Below are 26653 nucleotides of genomic sequence, written 5' to 3'. Positions count from 1 at the left end.
ACAATGCAAGTGAATGGGTGCCAAAATTTTCAAGCTCCAAAATTCACATAAAGGGAGCATAAAAGTAATCCATATGACTCCAGTGGTTATCCAGGTGTTCAGACACAATATGATAGATTTAGGTGAGAAACAGAACTTTCTGCCCAGTAGGGAGCAATATGCTCGAAGAATGTGAATCAACAAAAACAGAAGGAGAAGGTGAAGGAAAAAGGATATTGATCTGATTCTCACCCACACCTATCATATTTCTTCAGAAGATATGGATTTTACCACCAGAGTCATATGGATCTTTATGTTGCCCTTATGTGGATTTTGGAGCTTCACAATTTTGGCACCCATTCACTTGCATTGTATGGACCTACAGAGTTGAGATATCCTTCTAAAAAATCTTTGTTTGTGTCCAGTAGATGAAAGAAAGTCATACACATCTGGGATTGCATGAGGGTGAGTAAATGATGAGAGAATTTTAATTTTTGGTGAACTAACCCTTTAACTTCATGCGGCCTGGGACAAAATAAACAGGATAAACCATATAGGACCTTTAAAAGGCCTCTTGTCAGAGGGCCCGGACAATGTTTTCAGTTGCCCCCTAATGACAGCCCTGATTACAGGTGGCTAAGTATTTTACCACCTGATGCTTTGTGATTTTGTTGCAATGACTGTACCCATCTAGACAGTCCAAAAAAGTGCATATGTACAGTAGTTGTTTGTTTCCAGCAAATAAAAAGAAGTGATAGGTCCTTTTTCAATGGAGTCAGTTCTTTTCTTTCCAGTTTTCCCACAAATCGTATGGAAAAACTGGGGAAATAGTTTAGGGATTGTGGGAAAATCCAGAGCCAGAGGCGAGAGGCTTCCCATGCCCAAGCATCCGCTAATATCCTGTGTCGTGAAAAGACATTACTGGCACAGAGATGGAGACCAAACAAAGACAGAGGCAAAATGCCTGAATTCTTGTAGACTGAAATCCATGTGTTCATAGACAAATTCAAACCGACAGCAGTTTTGAGAAATGCAGTAAAAGAGCAAATACATTTTTTTTTTTTTTTTTTTTGGTATAAAGGCATGCACAAAGATTCATATAGAGTTTTGGCCTTATTCTTGCTCAATGAAAGAGGTTTCTGATACAAAAAAAAAAAAAAAAAGAAAGACAACAAAAGGATTGTCATTAATCCATCAACTGTGAATCACCACAGGCATTCATGTCTCCCTGTAGAATTCACTGCATGGCTAAAGCTAAACCGTGATAGCCACTTACAAATGCCTCCCTGCTCTCCAAAAGAGCTGCCACTGTCTGATTTAAATAAAGGAAAGCAGTTCCAGACTCTGTCCGCTTAAGTCACGTCAATGCTTTTGTTTTCCTTCCAATTTTGAAGAAAATGAGATCCATGTGCTCTGAGAAAGATCATAACTCTTACGAATGGATTTATTGTAATCAATAAAGTGAAATGAGAGGACAACAGGAAGAGTTCATGTTCATGACTAAGGATGACTAACAGACAAAATGAGGAACAGAGTAGACAGTAAAAATAAAATTAACAGGTCAGATTAACTTATAAACAAAATTTATTAAGTTTTCAGAAGTCATTAGAAGTTAAGGGTTGCATCTTAGAGTTGGATAGTTGACTCATCAAATATAATTCAGTAGGCTACTGACATGAAGTAACATTTAAAATATCCAATACAGCAACTCTCTTTCTCTGCATCTATCTTTCTCACTCACAAATGCATAGGAAGCACACAGTATTAGATAACTGCTATGGCTGCCTTTGGCTAACTATCCATGTTACAAATGGCTATTTCTATTATATAAATATTGTTTTCTTCAGGCCTCTTAAGGTTTTTGAAGTACCAAATTAGCACTTTAGAAAGATTTCATAAGCCTTAGGTAACGTTAGGTAACAGTTTTTCTAATAGTAGACTGGAACAATGGCTGCTGAAAATAGGGCTTTGTCATCACAGGTAAACTAAAAACAGATTTTTAAAACATAAAAATATAAACCTTGGAGGACAGGAACATAATTTTCTTTCAAAAATAAAAATGTCTTAGTGACTACAAACTTTTGAACGGTGGTGCTGACGATATTATTTTACGGAACAAGTTTTTTTTTAAAGAGAAGTCTGTTAGGTTTGGTCAAGTATGATATCTTATGCAGAAGCTTTTTTAAAGCTCTAGAGGACAGTGAGAAGACAGCTTGAAATTTTCATTGCATTCATGGACGTTTTATTACTGGTGCTTGGCCAAGACAAGCATCCCATATTGCTCAAATACCAGTTATGGATATGAACAAACCTCTAATGTTTAGCATTAAACTTTGAATCAAGTACTATTTATGCTACGGACATGAACGATACCTTACCTTTTGTTGAAAAGAGGTGTAATATTACTTTCCTGTAAAGCAACCATACTTACGACTTACTTTCTCCCATTCATTTTAATACTGGTGGTCTGTCTTGGGCTAAATCATCATTATATTATTATTATTATATATACTGTATGTGTGTGTGTGTATTTATATATATATATATATATATATATATATATATAAAGAGTCATACAATCATTACATTTTATTTGTTATTTTTTAACAAAAGGCCTTAACTAAATGAGTAGCCTATACAACAAAGGCATGCAAAAGTTTGTTGAGCTGAAAGAAGCTGGCTTGTAATGATAACAGTCATGTGACTGAGGGTGTGTGTGTGTGTGTGTGTGTGTGTGATGGAAACTTGACACACTACAGGAAAGGAAGTTTGCAGTTGACCACAGAGCCAGAAAAAAAGGAAGACCTCAGGTTTTAAAATAGCTCTTATGAGACAAATTTAAATCAGTGATGGTCATGTTTACATTAAATGATTGATGAATGGTTTAAACGAAAATCACAATTATTTACAAAAATAACAAGCGATATGAAGAAAATCCACCTCATACCCTATACAAATTTAATTGCATTAGATAAAAATCATTCTTAACAGATGTATAAAATCAGCTCCTCTCAAGTTCACACAGAGTAACCACAGATATAGCTAATGGACATGTCAAAATAGGTTTGACAACAAGTGTCCAAATACATTTTGTTATCATTTAAAATAGTTATCTATTGGGTCACACTTTATATTAGGTGGCCTTAACTACTATGTACTAACATTAAATATAAACAAGATTATGTATTTACTGTGTAAATACATGTTGTTCTGCAAAATTCCCACATTAGCTGCTGCTGAGGTTGAGGTAAGGGGTAGGTTTAGGAGTAAGGGTAGGGTTAGTATTAGGGGTTAGAGTTAGGTTTTGGGGTAAGGGTTGTGTTAGGGGTAAGATTAACAGCGTAACTACAACTGTAATTAAATGCAAGTACTTTAAATGTAATTACAATACAACAACATGTATGTACATAATAAGTACATATGATCAAATGGTTAAGTACATAGTAGTTAAGGCCACCTAATATAAAATGGGTCCATCTATTGTTTGTTTATTTAAAACCTTGCAAACTTCTTTTTGCAATTTTTAGCAGATAAATGAAACTTGGAAATATTTTGTTATGCAAAGGAATTCTTACTTTTTTAATTGTGGTCTAAGTATCCATTTACATTTGGGGGCTATCTTTGAGGTTTTACATTTTTATTTTGATTATTTATGTAAAACAACATGAAGAAAATTCATGATCTTGAGTAATCATTGTGGTTTAAGGCGCACTTGCACAGAAAGCACACACAAACATGGTGGCTGTTGCAGAGCTTTGCAGAGAAGTGTAAACTCTGGGCAATACAGGAAGTAGATCTGGCGGAACTTGGAGATGCTGTTTGTGTCAGTAAATAAAGCAGAAGAACCATGATACACTAGATGCAACAGTCTCTAGGAGCTGGGTCAGATAAAAGGCAGAAAAATGGAGGAGGACATTAAAAAAAGGGGGATACTGTACCTACAGCAGCAGAGGTTTGGGAAGGTAAGACAGAACATACTTTGCTTGCCAGGAGGCTTTGGGTCAGGTAAAAAAAGTTTGTAACTAAATATTTTCAGAACACAGAATGAAGGCAGTGTTAGAACCAGAGAATTGAAATCATGTGCAAATGTAGTGACTACATTTCATAAATTACTATAACAACAAAATCCATCCATTTTGTAAAAGCACATTTGTTTTATGCTTGTTTAGTCTCTATGATGTGAATGTTGCAAAACCATCTCTTGCAAAATACTACTGGACCATTGCCCATGTTGTATTTCCTGTATAACAACCACAATACTGTGTGCATTATTTAAAAAATAAATAAATAAATAATAATAATGTATTAATTCAGTGTAGCTGCTCAAAATGCAGACAGACAGATGAATGAATGAATGAATAAATAAATAATCATCCTATGTTGAGCAGTTCTGCAAAGGGAACACATCGAATTTATGAGGGATTTCTCAGTTTTGTGACCTCTGGGATTCTATATATTTACATATTTGATTGGTTATTGGACCAGTTTCCACTAATTATCAGTGGGGGAGAATTGAGATCATTCTGCATGGGTGCAAAAGTGTGTGTTCATAACTGCGTAGCTGTTCAGTGTGCTTAATTCTATGACCAATACAATTCCCAATAAAATTAAGAAGATAAATATGTCATTGAATGATGACTTCTGCTTTGTATACTTTATGTGGAGCTTGTTGAGTTTGGTCTATACATTTCAATTAGCACCCTTGACTTGCCATAATTTGAACCACATGTTTGTTGGCACATACTCTATATCTATGGAGCAATTACAAAGAGAGACAAATTCATGCATCATATTAAGCTCACAGGCAGTGCCATGAAAAACATCCTGAACTTTGTGTACGTGAACTGGTTTAACACATTCATGTTCTCATGTTCTCATTTAAAACCATTTCCGCTTCATTTTGATTGATGGCGCTAATAATGTTGTTGGCTCGGCCATATGGGATTGCAAGAAAATTAGTCCATTCGCATAATTTAGAGGAATTATGGACTTCTGGAATCCATAAAAAATAGCTAATGTTAGCAATATGATCAGGTCTGTCTCTTCAGCAAACAACAAGGAATGGCTTGCATCTGTAATAGATTATGTTCTGTTTAAGGCCATGAATTTAATTGAAATGGTAGTTAATGCCTGCACCCCAGTGCTTAAAGGAATATTCCAGGTTCAATACATGTTAATCTTAATTGACAGCATTTGTGGAATGATGTTGATCACCACAAAAAAATTTTTTTGACTTGTCCCTCCTTTTCTTTAAAAAAAGTAAACATTGAGGTTACAGAGAGGCACTTACAATGGAAGTGAATGGGGCCAATTTTTGGAAGTGAAGCTTATAATTTTTAAAAACACTTACATTAATTATTCTGTTAAAACTCATGTATTATTTGAGCTGTAAAGTTGTATAAAATGTCATTTTTACAGTCATGTTAGGGTTTTAGGGTTTGTTGACATTACATCAACATAGCAATAAAGTTGTAAAATTGACTATAACTTTACACATAAAAGGTTAGCAAGTGATTTTATCACACTAAAATCCTGTTTACACACATTCATTTTTTATTTTATTTATTCATTTATTTTTTTTGTCTTGTGGCTATACTTTTGAAACAGTGAGTATTTTAACGTTCAAAAATTGCCCCCCATTTACTTCCATTATAAGTGCAACCTTTTTTTTTTTTTTAAAGAAAAGGAGGGACAAGTGAAAATAAATTTTTGTGGTAATCAATATTATGCCACAAATGTTGTCAATTGAGCTTAACTTGTATTGAACCCAGAGGTATACATCAAAAATATTGGCAATACTTGGTGCATACTTTAGATCACTGACATTGTGAAAACTGTATTGAGTTTCACTATACAGCTTTTACATATACTACAGCATCAATATCAATTTTTTGGCAATTTACATTTCATATCATTTTAAACCTTTGAAACATAGGCTACAATTCAGTGGGGTCCAAAGTGAAAATGCTTCTATTTTCTTATATAATTATATTATATTATATTTTCAGCATAATAATACAAGTGATAAATTGAACAAATTAACATGAATTCCTTCATATTTGGTACATCCCCCATTCCCCCCTTTGCTTTAATGATAACAAACACTCAAGCTGCCAAACTTGCCACTCCAGTTTGTGCAAAACCTGATGATCCATGTTATCCCAGCACGATTTGAGAATGTTCCTAAGAGCATCTTAGCCATCAAAATCTCACCATCATGGTCAATATCACAATTTGCTTATGTTGATTAGTGGCCTAAATACAGAGTAGAATCTTAAATATTTCATATTCTTGTAGCATCATGACATTTCTTTATTTACATTTTGTTTTGTTTTTTTGTACTTTTCTTCTTTTTTCATGTTTAAATTCAATTTGATATCCCATATTTTCAATGTGGTCTGAGACGCCACTTTAGTTCTGCAATACTTCCGTTCATCCTTCTTTTCTGTTTTAGAAATGGCGAAAGGTCTGGTCCGTGCTGTACCGAGAAAGCTCCTGCTCTATCTCTCGTCTTGAGTTTTTTGAGTTTAAAGATGGAGCTGGCAATACACTGGAGAAACCCAACCGTAAACAGGACAACAAAAAGGTAACAGGAACACAAATTGGGATGCTCAGATTTTCTCTATACAGCAAACATAACAAATAATATATGATGTATCTTGAGTATGATGTAATTCTTTGATTTGTCACTCATGGTATACCAACAATCAAACTCTGTGGGAGGTCAGACACATAGCTTATGCGTGGAAAGACATGTACAAACAATGTGCAGGAAGTACCATTTAATCTCTTCACTAGAACTATGTATTGTGACTTGTTTGTATGCATGCAAGAAAAAAACACCCCAGAAAAGAAGTCAAGTAAGCAACTAACAAAATATTATCACACAAAACGCCACCCTCAGAAATGAATGCATATGGATGAGGATCAGATCTGGGAAAACAGTGCACATCATGCATCAAATCACCCAACCGAATGGCAAATCTAGATCAGCTTGTAGTGTAGTTCCTGTAGTTGTCATGTATGAAACATATTAAACATATACAAATATTTGAGCAGTTTATTACAGACAAATTGAGTATGTAGATTGTCCAAAAGTTTTAGTTAAAGGAATAGCTCACCCAAAATGTTCATTACTCACCCTTGTAAATAAATAAATAAATAAAATACAAAAACATTTTCACTTAAAACGCAAATATTGGTCTACCTATCATTATGAGGACTTTCCATAGACATAATGATTTTTATACTGTACGAGCTATAGATTCTATCCCCTAACCCTAACCCTACCCCTAAACCTAACCCTCACAAAAAACTTTCTGCACTTTTACATTTTCAAAAAAAATCATTTAGTATGTTAAGCGATTTTAATTATGGGGACACTAGAAATGTCCTCATAAACCACATTTATAGCATAATACCCTAGTAATTATCAGTTTGTAACCTAAAAAATTGTCCTCGTAAACCACATAATCATGCCCCCCCCCCCCCCCGAACAAAAGTACAGTAGTCCTCCTTATGACTCATGCACTCATCTTTCAACTCTTCTGAACAGATAGAAATTTAAGCCATTATTTTCTGGAAATCTTACCCTCCGCTATAGCTTTCAAAACAAATATGCTGCCTAGCACATGTTAGAGGTCAATCACATCAAATGTAATTGGTTTTCACATGTTTCATGACCAAATTGACAAAATCAAACATGTTGCAACACATCTAAAGGTGCCACAACTGATTTGAGAGCTGCAAACTATCAGTGAATAAAAACTAACTTTTGTCTGTTCCTCACACAAAGTTATCGTATGACTTGAGGCGTATAAATAATGACAGAATTTAAATTTTTGGGTGAACTATTCGTTTAAAGAATCATTTGTTGACAAATATTTCAATACACATAAAATATACTAAGAAAAAAAACATAAATCTTTAGTTTTATGTTTTTGTTTTTACAGGTGATAAAGTTGAATGATTGCATTCGCGTGTCAGAGGCTGATGTCGAAGGCTGTCCAAGGGACTGTGGACCCTTTTTGGTGGAGACAACCGAAAAGACATTTGTTTTTGCTGTTGAGAGAGCTGAACTAGAAGACTGGATGCAGCAACTCTGTGAAATCGCATTTCCGGTATTTAACTCTGACTTTATATTGAGTCCTTTGTCTCTGTCCAGTTTTTAAAAAGGAAGTGTGTAATTTTTCCTTTGTTTGAAAATATTTTCTACCAACCTAATTTAATGTGCAGACACAACTGTAAGTAAGCCATTCTTAAGTGAATTCCCTGAAAGGTGTAAACACTGTGTCTTTGTGGCACCATAGGCCAAAAATTAACCAGGCCTCTGTGTAAAATTGCCACTGAAAGTAACAAAAATACCCCAGATATTAAATATTTTGGGGCAATATATTTCATATTATTCTTTTTATGGGTTTAGTGCCTCTGCAGACACTGTAGTAACCTGTAACTGTCAAATACTGTCTGTTTGCTGTCTTAGAGTATGTTGAATGTGTAGCCAGTATGAAGTGGTTTGTGAGTTTATAGGTAGCAACCATAATTGCTCATATTGAGAATTTATTTAATTGATTCACTTGACAAAATTTGACTGAAATTGGAAACAGTTGGTTCTTTTCATTAACTAAAATCATAAATGCTTACCAAAATGTGAAACACTGCCCCTAGTGGCCAAAGCCATTAATGTTGTTAGTTGTATGGGCACATGTGAGCTCCATTTTCCAGGTGTATTGTCCATGAAGGGGCACCAAAAACGAGTTGTTTTAAGCTGTACAGGCTGTAATACAGTAAAGAGGAATGCATATTTTATAAAATGTACCCCAACCCCAACGCTAAACCTGGACCTAACCATCAGTGGTGTAAAACTGTAATGTAGAGGGGAAAATTTTACATCTGAATCGTGCTTAAAACTGATTATGCAAACACAATCTTTCTGGTTTCAACATAGGATCTGAACACAGGTATACCATGCTGCTGTTGCAATGCGCTTCTGCTCATGCCAAAGGGGAAAGTAAACATGCTAGAGCTGAGGCAAAAATGTCTGATAGGAGATGTCACTTGTTGGTGAGTCGGCACCAACGTGAATAGAATTATCCTTTTTATTTAAAACTTTCACATGATTAGATAGGTTAGTGAAGAGAGACACAGGAAATAACTGGGAGAAGAGGAGATCAGGATCAGGAAAGGACCTCGAGCCGGGACTCGAACTCGGATCACCCATGATGCTACCGCACCCTTTGTCAGAGCACTTGTCCATGAGGCTACAGCTCTGATGAATTTAATCATCCTATGTGGCTGATCTCAGGGTATCAGATTTTTTGGAAACAACATACAGAAAATGCCTAGGGGGTTAATATCGCCCCTTAATAAAGTTCTGAGATGGTGTGGCACTATCAAAACATTGCTCTGTCTGTTTGAGCATTCTGATTAGCCTGACACAGCACCATTTGCTCAACCAATAGTTTGATTTTGGGGTGGGACTACTGTATCTGTTTGTAGACAGACCAATGGTAGACAGGGACCACATTTACATGCACTTAAGAAAACCTGCACTTATTCCAGGGTTTTTGCAACATCATGTAAATGATAACGCTGATTTCCTTTCGCAGCCTAAAAAAAGCGGTTTAACACACCTGGGTTCCTCTTGGAGAATGCGGCTTATGTGGATATGTAAAGGCATAAGGATTTTGAGGAGTGTTCATGTACATGAACTGGCCATATAACACACGTAATAGGGTGGAGCCCAACAAGTCAACACAGCTGAAGCAATTCAACATTTCTGGGATTACAGTGGGAAAAGCACATACACTATATACTATACCCATTTATACTGTACACACCCATGTAAAATCTCACGTTCGCGTAAATGTGCTCTTACATTTGGGGAATTCCAGACTTTTATATAAGAAACCCCACTATTGCAGTGCAATTCCACTGCAGGTCATGAAAGAAGGTTAAGGAAACAACCACAGCAACAACTCTGGAATACCTGGAAATGAAGCGAAGCAACAGAGAATAAAAAAGCGAAGTCTTCCTTAGATGTCATATTTGTTATTTACACAAGTGTCGTGGGGAAATTAGCTGTTGAGAAAGCTGCTTACTGACCAAGCTGCATGTGTACACTGCTTATACTGTGCATGTAAACAGGAACACCACTTTCATTCAAGCGGCAATAAGCTGCTTTCTCATGATAAGCCACTTTCTGGTGTTGGTGTAAACATAGCCAGGGAAACCTGTTTGCAGTTATGTTTGGTGATGCTTGTGGCACAGAAATTATACCACACCTTTAACACTTATTCTGCGTTTGCCCTCACAACATATGTTTTGCTGAACTACATATTTCACTGTTCTTTTTTCTATAAAAATGAAAGCCCATATCTGTCCTTTTATGGAACATTTTGGTCTAACAGCTCACCAGAGACTTGATTGCAACAGTGTTGAGAAGTCGCTTCAAAGTTTCCAGTCTTTTTTCGTAATCACGGCACAGTTGAATTTGTGTCCTCAAGCTCATGTTACACATCAATTGGAGATCATGGACATGTTTACCTCTGTCCTTAGCCAACACTAGTAAAAAAATTCAAATTGCAGCAGCTTGTCAGGGTTTCTTGTCACATCAGCAGACGTAAATGCCCTTTGAAGCTGATAAAAAAACTTTGCCGGTGTGACTCACTCTCAGCTTCCTCATCCTGCTCTAGTTAATGCTAGTTCAGAGAAGAACTATTTTCAATGTTTTTTGGCCAATGGGTTTCTTATATCTTAAAGAGAATCTGATGGTACCATGTAGTTGTTTTTTTTTTTTTTTGGGTGTCAGTAATAATTAAAATAAAGGAAGTAAGCACAAGTAACATGGATTTAATGGATGCAAGAGGTATCTAACATCACTTTGGGCAGTTGAAACTTGCAGAATCTCTGAATTCTCAGTGAATACTCAGTGAAAGGGGCTTGTCCAGGGTTGACCACTGTGAAAGGTTCCCTTCTTAGAAGTTACTTACCTTCTATCTTATCACTCGATGAGTACCTTTAGTATGCCACACCTCGTGTTCTGATCTAACACCATTTTTGTAGCATATACACTCTTATGAAAAAAATTTGAGTGGTGCTTGCCTGTGTGAAACTCATCGCCGTGATGCTAGGGTGTTGTTGGAAGTTGCATTGCTACAGTATGTCCTAGATGGTTGCTTGGTTTTTACTTACCAAGTCAAGTCTTTATAATATTCTGGTTCCTATGGCACGGATCCCTCCATCGCTGTGAGTCTGAGATTGTCTGTTTTATCGTTTAGCAGGCGAAAAATCTTACACTCATTCTCTTCTAACATAAATAGCACACCGTTCTTTAATAAGCCACACAGTTTTTAGTTCAATCATTCAAATCATTCATATCCATATAGCACATACAGTGTGAGATGAGATAATCATTAAAGTTTAGCATTTAAGATTAGAAATTTGAACAAACCCCTAACCTTAAGTGTGAGCAATAGTAATAGCGATGCTAACACACAAACTGCACCCAACATAGCATACTTCATCACTATTCTGTGCCATTTTGTAGTGTGAGTAGTGTTCACACAGCAAAAAAACTGTAGTAAAAAAATAAATAAATAAAAACATTTCAGTGTTCCATTTGAGACAGTACTACACTTTAAGAATTCATGCACTAGATCAGTGATTCCCAACCAGGGATACTCATACCCCAGGGGGTATGTAAACAGGTTCCAGGGGGTATGTCAAAAGAATTGGATTTTGCTATTTCAACCTATAAATCAAAATGTATGACTTAAAATAAAAAATAATAGGGATTAGGGTTGGGTAAAATAAAAATTATTCCCACTAATCTCGATTGTCATTTGAACAATCTCAATGTTGAGTCAAGATCCATGCAATCTATTTGTCATTGATAATGTCTCTTTAATGCCCTTTCTGTTTTTACAAATAAATATTTGATTATAATAAGGAAACCTTGTGACTTCACTCTCGTTAATATGCACTCAACCAAAGCAAAACACTGAACTGCAGGTTTTCCTAAAGAAACAGTACACTTTTAGAACTTGTTCTACATATCAATGTAAATACTTGTAAATAGTAAAAATTGTGCATGTAAAAATATACAGTATTTTCTACCAGAATTATGAAAAACTAATGATTTAATAAAATTGGTAAAAATGGATATTTTGCAGTTTACCAAGTTCCCCAACAAATTGATTCTCAAACAAACAGGAAATCAACCTACAAATGGATTACTTATAGTTGTCTCTGCATACTAAGCTGGGAAATTATAAAGTATTTTAACACAGAAAAAAAAAAAAAAACACTTTAAACTCAATTTATTATGTGTTTGAATTGTGGAATCTTTTTTTTTTTTTTTGCATGTTCAGTGTGTATTCAAAATAATTGTGTTTGATGAAATGTAATTGTTGTAGCTGTAATTGTGCATGCTTTTGGGTTTGTTGTGTGTGTGTGTTTCATAAATGGCAGTATGTTTTTGTATGTCGTAGATGAGCTGGACAGAGAGAGGAACAACGAGAGGAAACAGTTTACATTCTGATCCTGCTGATGTCACAATGTCGGACAACACCCTCTACTGCAGCAGAGAAACTGGTAAGATCATGCAGGTTGAACAAATACAAACAAAATTACAAAACAACAAATGTGAACACATAAGACATCAGTCACAAAGTGAGTTGCATTTTGAACTGCTTTGATGGATTAGTTGGAGTCTGGTTAAGTAGACTTCCTTAAAAAGGTCAAAGAATGCTCATCTGCCAGTTTCTGTGAGAAACACACACACACACACACACACACACACACACACACACACACACACACACACACACACACACACACACACGCAAGTAGACATAGAGCTCTACCAACCAATTATTTATACATTTTCCACAGCTAACACACTTACACAACTAAACTCTAAAAAAGAAGCTTATTCACTTCTATTAAATGTGTGCACTAGAAGTAGTGTCTGACACTTCAAGTTCATTTAAGACTGTAAATAATCTAAACCAGAACAAAACTTCTTCATTCTGTGATTACGTAGTGGAAAGTTGTGGCTACTTTTGTCCTCTTGTGGTGGAAAAGAAATATCACAAGTGTCTGCCTTTTTTACGGATTGACCACCATCGTTCTAAATGTGCAATATCCTGCTGCTTTCAAAGAAGTTCAGTATTCTGTTTGCCTCCATTAATATCCAGAATTATTAAAAAAATAAATAAATCCCTCAGTAACAAATGTATTCCCACTGGTTACATTTGTGACCAAAATTATATTTGAAATTTGAACGGCCTTAAAAGAGTTGTATTTTACACTGAGTTGTCAACTATGAAAAAGAGTGCAGACTGTCTCGATTGTTCATGTATTTACATGAGTAGTGAAAATAGTCACATGACCATAGCAATTTAATTCCACTTCGCCCCTCTGAAAGATGATGTCTGTGTCAAAGCTCCATAAAAGGAAGCTAGTAAAACCTCTCACTGTACACATAAAACTACCATATTTGGCACATATCAAAATTTAAAGGTTCTGTTATTTATTTATTAATAATATAGCTCTTGCTCACTCTAAATTATGCTGACAGGACAAATAAATATTTAAGTGATCACAATTGTGACAGAGCCTATTTTTGAATAGGGAACTGATTGAGTCATATTATGATATTAGATTTCAAAGTATTGTAAAAAACAAATGAAATGAAGTAACATTAAAAAGAAATATGCATTTATTCTTGGCTTATCACTCCATTTGCCCCCACATATGCCTGTGAAAAAAAAATAAAAATTAGCTTAATTTATTGTTTGCTATTTTGTACCGTGTCCGCAAATTTGGCAAAACTTGGATTGCTTCATAGCAGATACTGAATGTGTTTTAACTGATCACACACATAGTTAGTCATTCAGCCATTCTAAAACGTCAAAGCCTCTGACTCAGAACAACTTATTGTCGCCGTTCAAGTTTTGACATTTATTTACAACGTTGCGACAATTGAATGTTAATACATCCCTTAAAGGTGAAATTCAGGATCTTACCAATATAAAATATCCCAGTTTGAGTAGTTTTTTTTGCATGACAGTGGGATGAATCTGCCAAACTCTCTGTTCTACAGTGTTTCTACTTGCTGTCTATTTTCCCTTCTTTTCAGTTATTGTGTTTACTAAAGTTTTTGTGATATGTCTCTGTCAGATGTTGCAATGACATTCTGCAGATGTTTATTATTCTAAACATTAATATTTAGAATGGATGCAAACCCACTCTTTTTATGTTGTTAATCAGTTGTTTGTACACAATTATGAGAAGGCAATGCTTTCTAAATGATGTGTGGTTTAAACGGATAGTTCACCAAAAATGAAAATTCTCTCATCATTTACTCACCCTCATGCCATCCCAGATGTTTATGACTTTCTTCTGCAGAACACAAACATAGATTTTTAGAAGAATATTTCAGCTGTGTAGGTCCATACAATGCAGATGAATGGTGGCAGGACTTTGAAGCTCCAAGAAGGAAATAAAGTCAGCATAAAGGTTATCCAGAAGACTCCAGTGGATAAATCAATGTCTTCTGAAGCGATTCATTTGGTTTTGGGTAAGAACAGACCAAAATATAATTCCTTTTTCATTGTACATCTTGCCATTGCAGTCTCTAGGCACGATCATGATTTCAAGCTCGATTACACTTCCTAGTGCAGAGTGCTAGATGACGCTATAGGAAGTGTAATCGAGCTTAAAATCATGATCGCCAAGGAGACTGCTGTCAAGATTTAGAGTGAAAAACAAAACTAGATCATTTCAGGAGACATTGATTTAATCACTGGAGTTTGTTGGATTATGTTTATGCTGACTTGCAGTGCTGGTCCTATCCTTTTGGGGGCCCTAAGCAAAACTTAGTGTGGAAGCCCCCCGTCAGTGTGTCCGTAACTCCCATAATGATCCCCCCACCCCATAAACCTGTCTTGCAATGCAGTTTCGTAGTAAACAAACAACATATAGTGAGTTAATTCTAAGGAACATTAGTGTTTATTACTTTTTATACTAACAATAAACTAACAGTATATAAGGTGCCAATCTTCAGTAAATAAAAGGAAAAGGAACATAAGGCCAGTCTGCTGGGTCAGTAGGCAAGGCACTTTCTGGCTCTACATTACTGGGGTCTGTACTTGTGTCTGCTTTAGCTATCTGTACACCGGCATCTCGCTGGTGAACTTGATAATTGTCCCTGAAGGCAGATAAAAAATAAAACAATTTTGATCCTTCATTGAAAATGGCCTAACACAGTAGCATGGCTAAATGAAAAATAATTTTGATTGTTAGCTAAATGCTTAACAAAAATAACGCTCCAGTGCCATCTAGCTATCTGAAAAATGTTCACCATGTAATACTTATGATCGCAAAATTTACCAGAAAATATGAAAGCTATTTTTTTCTCAAGAAATCTGATGTAAACATATGAGCATATTTCTCTAAATGTGCTCACTTTGGACTAAAACTTCTAATGGATATTGTTTATTGAGGCATTGACATGACATAGCCTATTCTGCAGAGCTTGCATGATTGAAAAGGGATGTGCTAATTACATTATTATTATAAATCACATACAGTGCATCCGGAAAGTATTCACAGCGCTTCACTTTTTCCACATTTTGTTATGTTACAGCCTTATTCCAAAATGGATTAAATTCATTATTTTCCTCAAAATTCTACAAACAATACCCCATAATGACAACGTGAAATAAGTTTGTTTGAAATCTTTGCAAATTTATTAAAAATAAAAAACGAAAGAAATCACATGTACATAAGTATTCACAGCCTTTGCCATGACACTCAAAATTGAGCTCAGGTGCATCCTGTTTCCACTGATCATCCTTGAGATGTTTCTACAACTTGATTGGAGTCCACCTGTGGTAAATTAAGTTGATTGGACATGATTTGGAAAGGTACACACCTGTCTATATAAGGTCCCACAGTTAACAGTGCATGTCAGAGCACAAACCAAGCCATGAAGTCCAAGGAATTGTCTGTAGACCTCCAAGACAGGATTGTATCGAGGCACAGATCTGGGGAAGGGTACAGAAAAGTTTCCGCAGCATTGAAGGTCCCAATGAGCACAGTGGCCTCCATCATCCGTAAATGGAAGAAGTTTGGAACCACCTGGACTCTTCCTAGAGTTGGCCGCCTGGCCAAACTGAGCGATTGGGGGAGAAGGGCCTTAGTCATGGAGGTGACCAAGAACCCGATGGTCACTTTGACAGAGCTCCAGCATTTCTCTGTGGAGAGAGGAGAACCTTCCAGAAGAACAACCATCTCTGCAGAACTCCACCAATCAGGCCTGTATGGTAGAGTGGCCAGATGGAAGCCACTCCTCAGTAAAAGGCACATGACAGCCCACCTGGAGTTAGCCAAAAGGCACCTGAAGGACTCTCAGACCATGAGAAACAAAGATTGAACTCTTTGGCCTGAATGGCAAGCGTCATGTCTGGAGGAAACCAGGCACCGCTCATCACCTGGCCAATACCATCCCTACAGTGAAGTATGGTGGTGGCAGCATCATGCTGTGGGGATGTTTTTCAGCGGCAGGAACTGGGAGACTAGTCAGGATCGAGAGAAAGATGAATGCAGCAATGTATAGAGACGTCCTTGATGAAAACCCGCTCCAGAGCACTCTGGACCTCAGACTGGGGCGAAGGTTCATCTTCCAACAGGACAACGCCCCTAAGCACACAGCCAAGATAACAAAGGAGTGGCTCCAGGACAACTCTGTGAATGTCCTTGAGTGGCCCAGCCAGAGCCCAGACTTGAACCCGATTGAACATCTCTGGAGAGATCTGAAAATGGCTGTGCACCGACGCTCCCCATCCAACCTGATGGAGCTTGAGAGGTCCTGAAAAGAAGAATGGGAGAAACTGCCCACAAATAGGTGTGCCAAGCTTGTAGCATCATACTCAAAAAGACTTGAGGCTGTAATTGGTGCCAAATGTGCTTCAACAAAGTATTGAGCAAAGTTCAAGTATTGAACACTTTCTGGATGCACTGTATGTCTTGTTTTGATTTTGCATGCTTTGATGTGTACTGACACAAATTAAGAAATTACTTTTGATGTCACATTTCTGTCATAAAACATATCAAAGCTGGAGAAATGTATTATTAGCTTTCTAATGATAATGTAAAGATTAAATAAGAATTTTAAATATAATAAAAGTACTTGCCTTATTCTTGCTTGATCGCTTCACTTTCCTGGCATGTTTTCTCCTTTTTTCAGCTCCTTATGTTTAGTAAACATTGCCATGCCTATCTACTAGTTACGTATCTCATTTTACCTGGTGCATGTCCAAAATGGAAACAAAATAATTAATTTTGATAATTATAAAAACCCTCCAACCTTGTCCTCCTCCTCTACAGTTGACATTACATTTATGTTTGCATGTTATATATATATATATATATATATATATATATATATATATATATATATATTAATCACTATTGTTATGTTTGCATCAATGAGCTGTCTTGTTTGCATGGCAACAATACCAGCACTTGGCTGCTTGTAATGCTGCTTCAACAGCATGGGCGCCCCCTGGCGGATCGGGGGCCCTACGCAACTTATAGGGAGGGCCAGCACTGCTGACTTGACCTGCTTTTTGGAACTTCAAAGGCCTGGCCACCATTCACTTGCATTGAATGAGCAGCTCAGTTTATTTTCTGCTGAAGAAAGAAAGTCATACACATCTTAGATGGCATGAGGGTGAGTAAATGATGAGAGAATTTTCTGTTTTGGATGTACTAAACCTTTAAGGCATTTTTAAATATGTTAATAAATGTAGAGTGTGATGGATCTTCCAAACGCTCTGTTCTTCATTCTTTCTACTTGTACTTCCTTCTCCCATCGATTCAAATACACTGAGCAATTTGAAAAACAGGCCAACAGACAATCCAACAAACACAGAGAAACACCAAAAGCAGAAATGTATCCACAAAATAGGGAAAGACAAAGATACGTTTTCAGTGGACACATTTCACACTGGTTAGGGTAATTATAAACAAACAAACAAACATAAATATCACTGCTGCTGCACTTTTGCCATGCAATTTGTCTCAACTAATCTGACTTCATTGGGCATATGAAAACAACCCTGTATGTTTAATCATGGGTGATTATGTTGCTATGGCCTCAGTCAGAAATAGACTTAAAATGATCTCATTACACTAACTGACTTATTTCTGTCTGCATAAAGTTGAGCCATATGACTGTGCGAGCTATCGCTGAGCTCCATCATTCTGTTTTATTCTGTCCTCTCTGGAACATGTCAGGCTTGAGGGAGTTTCATATTTAGACTGTTTATCAAATCCATCTGTTTCAGTTTAAATATCAGAAGGCCTTGTTCTGTCAAGCGACAGTAGGGTGTAACAAAAATCTGATGGAAAATGCAAAACTACGTCTGTTTTTACAATACATAAACATATTTACGTGCTGATGGGTTACTTCAAGGCTTTACAGTTTCAACACCAACACAAAATATATAAATAAATCAATGAAGCACAGCTTGCAGCAAAGTTAGAAAATTGTTGTATTCAAAATTAAAATAGTAATGCCTGCTTCCCAAACCAGCTCGCTGATCGCTCGTTATAAATGTAAATTTAAGTGCTCCGTTATGGGAGCTGTCCATTCCAAAGGTCCTGATCACTTTGACCAGTATGCCCAGGAGTTTGTCTTCTTAACATAAAAATAATGTGGAAATACTAACAAACATGGAAGTTGTTTGTAACCTTGTTGAGGTGCTGAAATATATTAACTATTACAGTTTAATTAAATAAATAATTATGGATTTTGTAAGAAGGGGTTTCAGATGTATGGATGCTGAGATTATTGAAAGTGATGCAATGAATGCATGTAACATAAATGTTTGCGAAGTGAATCATAAGGGGCTCTCACGTAGCCTAAAGTTTGTTACTTTGGCTGTAAACTGAACAAATACACGAACAGGATTAAAATGAGCATCAGTATTGCACTACTTATAGACTACTCTAAATATTAATAGATCATCTGGTTAGACTTCAGTACACTGTGTACTTACTGCCATTATGCAGCATGCAGTTTGTTACTGCCATGTACAAAGACTATAGGCGAGCTGATCTGAACCAGTCATTGGAGGAATGAAGAAGAGGAAGAGGATGAAGAAAGAGAGAGGGAATCACTCATTGCACACTCTTGTTATACGTATTTTAATTATTTATTTAGGCCTATTTAAATTTTAAACTGTAGTGTCACAATACTCACGTATTTCTTCTTAAATAATCTGTTTAAAAAGAACATGTCGTCTTTCTATTGCCATTATAATTATACTTATCAAAGAAGGCTAATATAACATTATACTGTATTACAGTATGCGTCTTGTAAATTTAGACCTATACACTTCGCAGACTGCTGATGGAGACTGCCTATTGATTTCAAAGCAATTTTTTTCAACACTATTATTATCCTCTGAAATAGTTTACAATAGCTTTTCAATGATCAAAATATATTAATATAATTTATTAAATGCCCAGTTGTCTTTGATAAACTGAACGTCCGACACGTTTAAGTTGCACTTAATAGTGTTAAGAGCGGTTCAAAGCTCTCGTTAATTTACAGACATATTTACATACATAGATGACGATGCTTTTGGGAAACGTGCTGTTGAGATTATTACTTGCTACTAAACTTGCTACTAACATAAAACTTAGTTCTTCAGGAAACCCAACCTGTGGCCCCCAATCTGTATATCTCAATCCCTGCTATTCAACAGGACGATCATTTGCTCTCACAAAAAGTAGGGCCATAGATGAGTTTCTAACTTCTAACTTAAAAAAGTAAAAGCTTTGTCTCTTCTTTTATCCATTTTGACTGAAGCACAAGTATTTATTTATTTTTTCTCAGAAGAGAATGGAAGGAGTTTCTCTGGCAGGTGTTAACCTTATGCCTGACCAGTAGCCACTGGTTAGTGACTTCCTGCTAGCAAACCTGATTGAATGCCACAGGAAATGTTTCACCTCAAGTGTTAAAGTCCTTTGTTTGTGCCATTTTAACAGAGCTAGATCAAGGTTTCATATCTCATAGGTCATTATTGGCAGAAGTGTTTCTTAAAGAAAGAAGTCTGTGAATCAGTCTAAAGGGCTTTGACTTGGAAGAGAGCAAAGGATCAACATACTGTGAACATGCAGTGGTCCAGATGACAATACGCTGTTAATCCATGCACAATGTAAATGTTCCATACTTAAACCATGAATGACCAAAATGCCATTACCTTCATAAAATGCCATCCTGCAAAGGATTTTGCAAGATTTATGATTTAGAATGGATGTGAATCTGCTCTAGTTGAACATACTTAGCGTTTGCTTTGATCCTGACACAAACCCCTTAACTGTGTATTTGTGACTAAAGTAACTAATGACGGTTAACAATAATATAATGATTATAGTCAGTCATAACACATTTAAAAACAACAACTGTTGACCAAAGTGCTGTACATTTAACCATTTAAAATAAATATAGCATTATTTTCACCAACACAAAAAAAAAAAAACACAAAGAACAAAGATCAATTTTAATATTATGGTTATGATATTATGATTATTTGTAGCGCATAGTCCAACTGGAATGCAGATTCCCTTCCATTTCTGCAGGTTGGCACATTTCTTGACATGTGACATCTCAGAATGAGCTATAACACACATAAATTTTGTGACTCTTAAAATAATAATACTATTGTAGGTTCAATTATTAAATTTATAATATAAAATCATTTTAACGTAACACATTCCATGTTTTAATATTTCAGTAATCCTTGATTTTTGCATACGTGCGATTTAATATGGTAAATTTAAGCTACATTTTATAGTTAATTTAGAATACATTAAAATGTGAACTTACTGATGTAATATTTCTGTGTGAAAACACTGGCACATTTGTTTCACGCATAAATATATGCATACAGGCTGCTGTGAATTTAAAAAACAAAGCATCTTCTATGGTTTTTAATGAGGGTTTTAAACAGTGTAGTACTGTATAAAATGTAAGAGGTATCCAATTGCACCTTTAACAACTGAGGAAAGGCAAGACTTTTTAACTACTTCCTGAACACACACCTGGAGGGGAGAGTGAGAGATAGAGACAGAGAGTGAGACAGTGTTATGCAAATGAGGTCATGTGGAAACTAAGGTGGTTAAGAGAACTGGAAATGGGGGTTTAAAACCACAAAGCAGTTGTTGTAAATTTGGTGCAATGCCAACGTGATATCAAGCGTATTAAGACAGAAAGAGAGAGAGTAACAGATATCTAATTCTAATCAACTTGAATCTCACCAGTTCTTGCTCAGTGACAACAGGATGCAAATGTGTATATGCTCAGAGACTCTCGTTACATATTTAAACTAGTATATATATTGTGGCTTTTCTGTTCTTTTGTAGGAAGGAACTGTGTCATCCTACATTTGTGGAGAAATGTTTTAACAGCTGCAAACAGAAACTAGCATTGTCTTTGCAAAGGCACACTTCCTCTCAATGAAGTTTTACTGTGGCTGGAGAAGCCACATGTTTTTTGTTGTGCAACACAGATGTGATGGTTAATAACGATAAAAAATAAAAATAAAACAAAATAAAAAGTAGGATCTTTACTGTAATAGAGTTACTTAAAAGCAGAATGCAAGCATTCTGTCATGCCCTTTTATGGATTTCAGCTTCATAACTGTGACAACTGTCCTGGGTTGCATTTCCCAAAAGCATTGCAAGCTTAAGCTGATCGTAGCGATCATTGGCATCAGTGGTTTCTACGATCTACTTAGGCTTACGATGCTTTTGGGAAACGCAGCCCTGGGACATTCCATGAATTAACAAATGAATTGGCAAACTTGCTGAAAAGTTTTTGCACCTTTAAATGCACATTTGCAAATACTGTTTTTTATGACATTGTATTAAGGATAATTTTGAAGGTTCATTTTAAATACAGAAATGAAATGCAGTAAATTTAATGTTAAAAAGTGTAATTTATGGGGCACCAAACATAATTGCAATATGTTTGTTTGAGTGGCCCAACTAGCATACAGTAACATCATTTGCTCAATCAAAGGCATTATGGGGGCAGGAATATGTGTTGAAAATTGTTTTAAAACAATTGTTACATTATTGTTTGTTTTGTTTTTTTTAGCAAAGTTTTAAACCCCTTTTTGTTTAGTGAGAAACATCTACATTTCCATTAGATTTATGTAAAGTCTGAATTAATATCCCACACTGTGAAACCAATTTTGTTTGTGTTTTTTTTTTTTTTTTTTTTTTTTTTTTTGTGAATGGCATAGGCAGAAACATCTCCTTTTGACACTTCACCTCAGAAAATTAATGGAATTTGATCATGTCTGCTCCCGTGCAGGAAAACATCTGCATGGCGAGCCTCTGCATAGACCTCTGGAGAAACAGCACAATCTCACAGGCCAAAGAGTTCACACCAAAAATAATTGTTGACCTTTCTTCACTGAGAACATCTAATGAGAAGCTTTTTATTTTCTCAGCTGTTCTTGAGCAAATCTTTACTCTTGTTGGAAAAAACAAAACAAATATAATGCACATAGCTGACACAAAAAGAAATCTGGTGTTTTGTTTAGTTTTTGTTTCAAGTAAACATCTCAAATAAATATTTAGCCTAAAATGAAAATTCTGTCATTATTTAATCGTTGCAGTCGAACAAAAAAGTTACATATATTTAATATATATATATATATATATATATATATATATATATATATATATATATATATATATATTTATTTATTTTGTATGTTTTTCGTCGTTTTTTGAGATAAATTTGTGGTCCACTAAAAGAATAACAGCATACAGGTTTGAAACAAAATGTGAGGGTGAGCAAATGACAGAATTTTCATATTTAGGTGAACTTTTCCTTTACATTGAGGATAAACTTGTTGATATATCTGCAAATTTATTTGTGTGATTTTTGTCATGTTGTTAATGTAAAGCTTCTTCTCCCTGTTGCCTTTAGCAATGAAAGACTTCAAGGTGTCAGTGAGGCGCACAGAGGCTTCTGAAAGATGTGGCCTGAAAGGACTGCTGTTGTTACGGACTGATTTTGATAGCCTCCTTCTGAAAAATCCTAAAACAGGAGAGGTTCTCTACTCCTGGCCCTACCGTTTCCTCCGCAGGTTTGGACGTGACAAGGTAAGGCTTTAACACTGTTCTTTAACCTGTCATTTAAAGCTTGATGCAATGCTTGTGCAAGTAATGCTGGTTTTGAGAACACTGCAGATGATTGAGACATTTTCTAGAAAACTAGAGTATCTTAGCAAATTTTCATGCTGCTTTCTAATCTTATCTCATTCATAAACAGACAACATTCTCCTTTGAGGCTGGGCGAAGATGCGACTCTGGGGAAGGCAACTTTGAGTTTGACACAAAGCAAGGAAATACCATCTTCCAATTTGTAGAGGCTGCAATCAATCTACACAGAGCCAATTTGCCTCAAAATCAGTTATCAAGTGGGGAACGAGAACCTGTGCCCTCTACTCCTCGAGTGAAAGCTCCAGTAGATAATACCAGTATCTACAGTATGGTGTCTGAAGGAGCATTTAGGGATGGTACCCAACAACCAAAACAGAACCCCCAGCAATCCAGACCTGAAGCCCCAACAGAGAAGCTTCTCACAGGGGTTAAGAGTCTGACCCTGGACACCAGGCCTCCACCACGAAAAAGCCAGGTGAAGAACTTCAGAAGTTGTCCTTTGGCCAACACTGAAGATGAGATGTATTCCCGGGCTATGGCACCGGGTCCTGACCGTGGGAGTCCAGGTGAGAAGGGAGACCAAAAAGACAGACGTTCCACCTGCTCCAACCCTGAGGACTCTGACTACTCTCTGCCATTTGACACCATTGCCAAGAATGTTATGGTAGATATTTTGGCAGCATCCAACCTACCAATCACTTTAGTGGAGTCCAGTTGTAAAAATGAGAAAAAAGGCATTGTAGAAAGCACAGAACCCCTTTATGACAGTATCGATGAAATGGCCATCAGAACGTGTTTCTCACATGGACCAAAGAAACACTCTTCCACTTACAAACGTGTGGAGCACATCTATGATGAGCCAGAAGGTTGTGGTGTGGCCACAAGTGGTCCTCCGTCACTCTATGATGAACCAGAGGAGGTAAAAGGTCATGCCTGGAAGATGCTGGGTACAGTAATGGATCCGGGTGGTCATGAGTATCCGTACAATGCTTGTGTCGACGACTATGCGGTTCCTAAACCTCCCAGAAGGGCTTTGCTGCCAGAACAGAAAGACAATGATGAAGATGACAGTTCACCATATGATAATATCATGGTGAGAGTAACGCAAAAGAATAACTAAGGACTTCTTCAAAATCTTTTATATCAGTATCCTAATGATTGGTGATGCTCAGTTATGTTTGGCATTACCACTACAGAGGACACAGTAGAGAAATGTGAATTAGTGAGTGAGTGAGTAAATTAATGAATGAATGAATAAGCTAATTAATGAATGAATAAATGAGTGCATGGATAAAGGAGTGATTGAGTTAATGAGAGAGAGAGAGTGAATAAGTGAATGAATGAGTAATTGAGTGTGTGAATGCGTAAATTATTGAATAAATAAATTAATTAATTAATGAGTAAACGAGTGAATGGGTGAGTAAATTTGTTAATTAGTAAGTGAATAAATAGGTTAATGAATGTGTGAATTAATGAGTAAACGAATATGTGTGTGTGAGTGGGTGAATGAGTGATTAAGTAGATGAGTGAGTGAATGAATGATGAGTGAATGAGTGATTCAATTAGTGAATTAATAAGTAAATTAATGAATAAGTAAATGGGTGTTTGAATGAGTGTGAGTAAATAAGTGAATGTATGAGTGAGTGACTGAATGAGTGAGTGAGTTAATAATTGATTGACTAAATGATTGGGTGAATGAATGAATGAGTGAATTATTGATTCAATGAGTGAATGAATGCATGAGTTAATTGATTGAGTGAGTAAATGATTAGGTGAAAGAATGCGTGAATTATTGATTAAATTTACAAGTAATTGAATGAAATAAGTGAATGAGTGAGTAAATTGGAGAATGAATGGGTGATTTAATAAGTAAATGAATGAGTGAGTGAGTGAGTGAGTGAGTGAGGTGAGTGAATAAATCAAATATTTAACCAACAAAATGAGCAGAATGGACAATACTTATCAGGGTGTTTTACTGTTATGTGATAGCAGTGATGTGCACCTTAAAGACTAGATTGAAAATCACATTGGTCCATTTAATAAACTCCACTGGACTAAAATGGGACATGAAAAACTCCACTCCAAACATTAAAGCTCTGTATGTCCTAGTAGCAACCAAGCATATACAGTGTACTACTATGACCTTCGCTATCTACAAAGACATGGTTGATTTTATCAGCTTGTAAATTCAATAGTAATTTGGTTCAACACGGGGCACTATTAGCCCTTCTTCTCTTCCTTTTCTTGCCCTTATTCAAAAGGACTCTGCTGTGACACACAGGTAATTAAATTCCTGCAGATCTCTCCCTAAATGGATGATGCCCATCACTTAATCTTCTGCTTCTAATCGTTGAGTAGGGAGTTCCGCAGAGTGTCAAGGTGTTATTCAGGGCAGACTTGGACTCTCCCTCTCACGGGCTTCCTATTTTGAGGAACACATGAATAATTATAACTCGACTTGCTGAGGAAAACTGGGGCACTGTTAGGATGCTGCCAGGCTCCCTGCCTGCAAGGGCTCATGAGTCCCACATAGACTTAAGACTTTTAAAAGCCTAAAACACTTTACAGTTCTCATCCATTCAGTTGCTGTGTCTTGTTTCAAAATGTTCAAAGAATATCAATTACAATAGCTCTGTTTATTCTGTTCACTTGTATTTTAATGCCTGGTACATGATGTGAATTGTTTTTTCGTTACTATAAATTACTTTATCCATATTTTAAAGCAATAATTTACTCCCCCTCCTGTCTTCCATGGAACTCAAAAGGAGTTATTTATATAAAAAAGTCCAAGCTGCTCTTTTCAATGGAAGTACAATGAAAGTGAATGGTGACCACAACATGAAACTTGGAATAAACATAATACATTAGTCATATGGACTATTTTTTTCACATTTTTGTCCTTTTTGGAGCTTGACAGCCCCAGGGTTGTGTTGCACCAGATGTGCATAAGGTCTCACTTAAGTTGGGACATAAAGTTCTTACTAAGGGCTTAGTAACTACTAGTTAGTTTGTAACTAAGACAGTGCTTAATTTGGATGCACCACCTGTTCTTAAGGCAAGACTTAACTAGTAGGTCATAAGTTCTCTGTAAAGTAATGCTTAGTTGAATAATATGACGTTCCCTATCTGTCACTCACTCGACATTGTGTCGATGTAGTGACACTAGGGGTTGCCCTTGGGAGCCCCAAACACCTCTCATCTTTGAGAAAAGGCCAGTGGGAATTGGTGAGTGGAATTTGCATGCCACTCCCTCAGACATACGGGTATAAAAGAGCTGGCTTGCAACCACTCATTCAGATTTTTTCTTCGGAGCCGAGCGGTTGTGTTTCAGTGAGCTGAATTCCTCTGCCGATCCATTCACCCTGAAAGCTGTTGGATTTACTGCGCATTACAGCTGTTTCTCCCCCTCTTGCACTGG

General features: G+C 36.3%; 1 protein-coding gene across 1 annotated transcript; it reads left to right on the top strand.

Moving 5' to 3' along the window:
* Positions 1-3783: 3783 nt before the first annotated feature.
* LOC127424137 (docking protein 2-like) lies at positions 3784-26106 on the top strand. Its single transcript, XM_051669063.1, has 6 exons — positions 3784-3941; positions 6434-6565; positions 7932-8099; positions 12471-12573; positions 23000-23175; positions 23345-26106. The coding sequence occupies exons 1-6, from the start codon at positions 3882-3884 to the stop codon at positions 24353-24355; spliced, it is 1650 nt and encodes a 549-aa protein (XP_051525023.1). The 5' UTR covers positions 3784-3881; the 3' UTR covers positions 24356-26106.
* The last annotated feature ends 547 nt before the right edge of the window (positions 26107-26653 follow it).

Source organism: Myxocyprinus asiaticus, chromosome 33 (assembly GCF_019703515.2).
Source record: "Myxocyprinus asiaticus isolate MX2 ecotype Aquarium Trade chromosome 33, UBuf_Myxa_2, whole genome shotgun sequence".
NCBI lineage: Eukaryota > Metazoa > Chordata > Actinopteri > Cypriniformes > Catostomidae > Myxocyprinus > Myxocyprinus asiaticus.
This window is presented reverse-complemented; position numbering and strand designations above follow the sequence as displayed.

Excerpts from the sequence above, each read along its gene's own strand:
- LOC127424137 (XM_051669063.1), top strand. The coding sequence starts at position 3,882 with ATGGAGGAGGACATTAAAAAAAGGGGGATACTGTACCTACAGCAGCAG. Across the intron at positions 3,942-6,433 it reads AGCAGCAGAGGTTTGGGAAG|AAATGGCGAAAGGTCTGGTC; the intron begins GTAAGACAGAAC and ends TTTCTGTTTTAG. Across the intron at positions 8,100-12,470 it reads TCTGTGAAATCGCATTTCCG|ATGAGCTGGACAGAGAGAGG; the intron begins GTATTTAACTCT and ends TGTATGTCGTAG.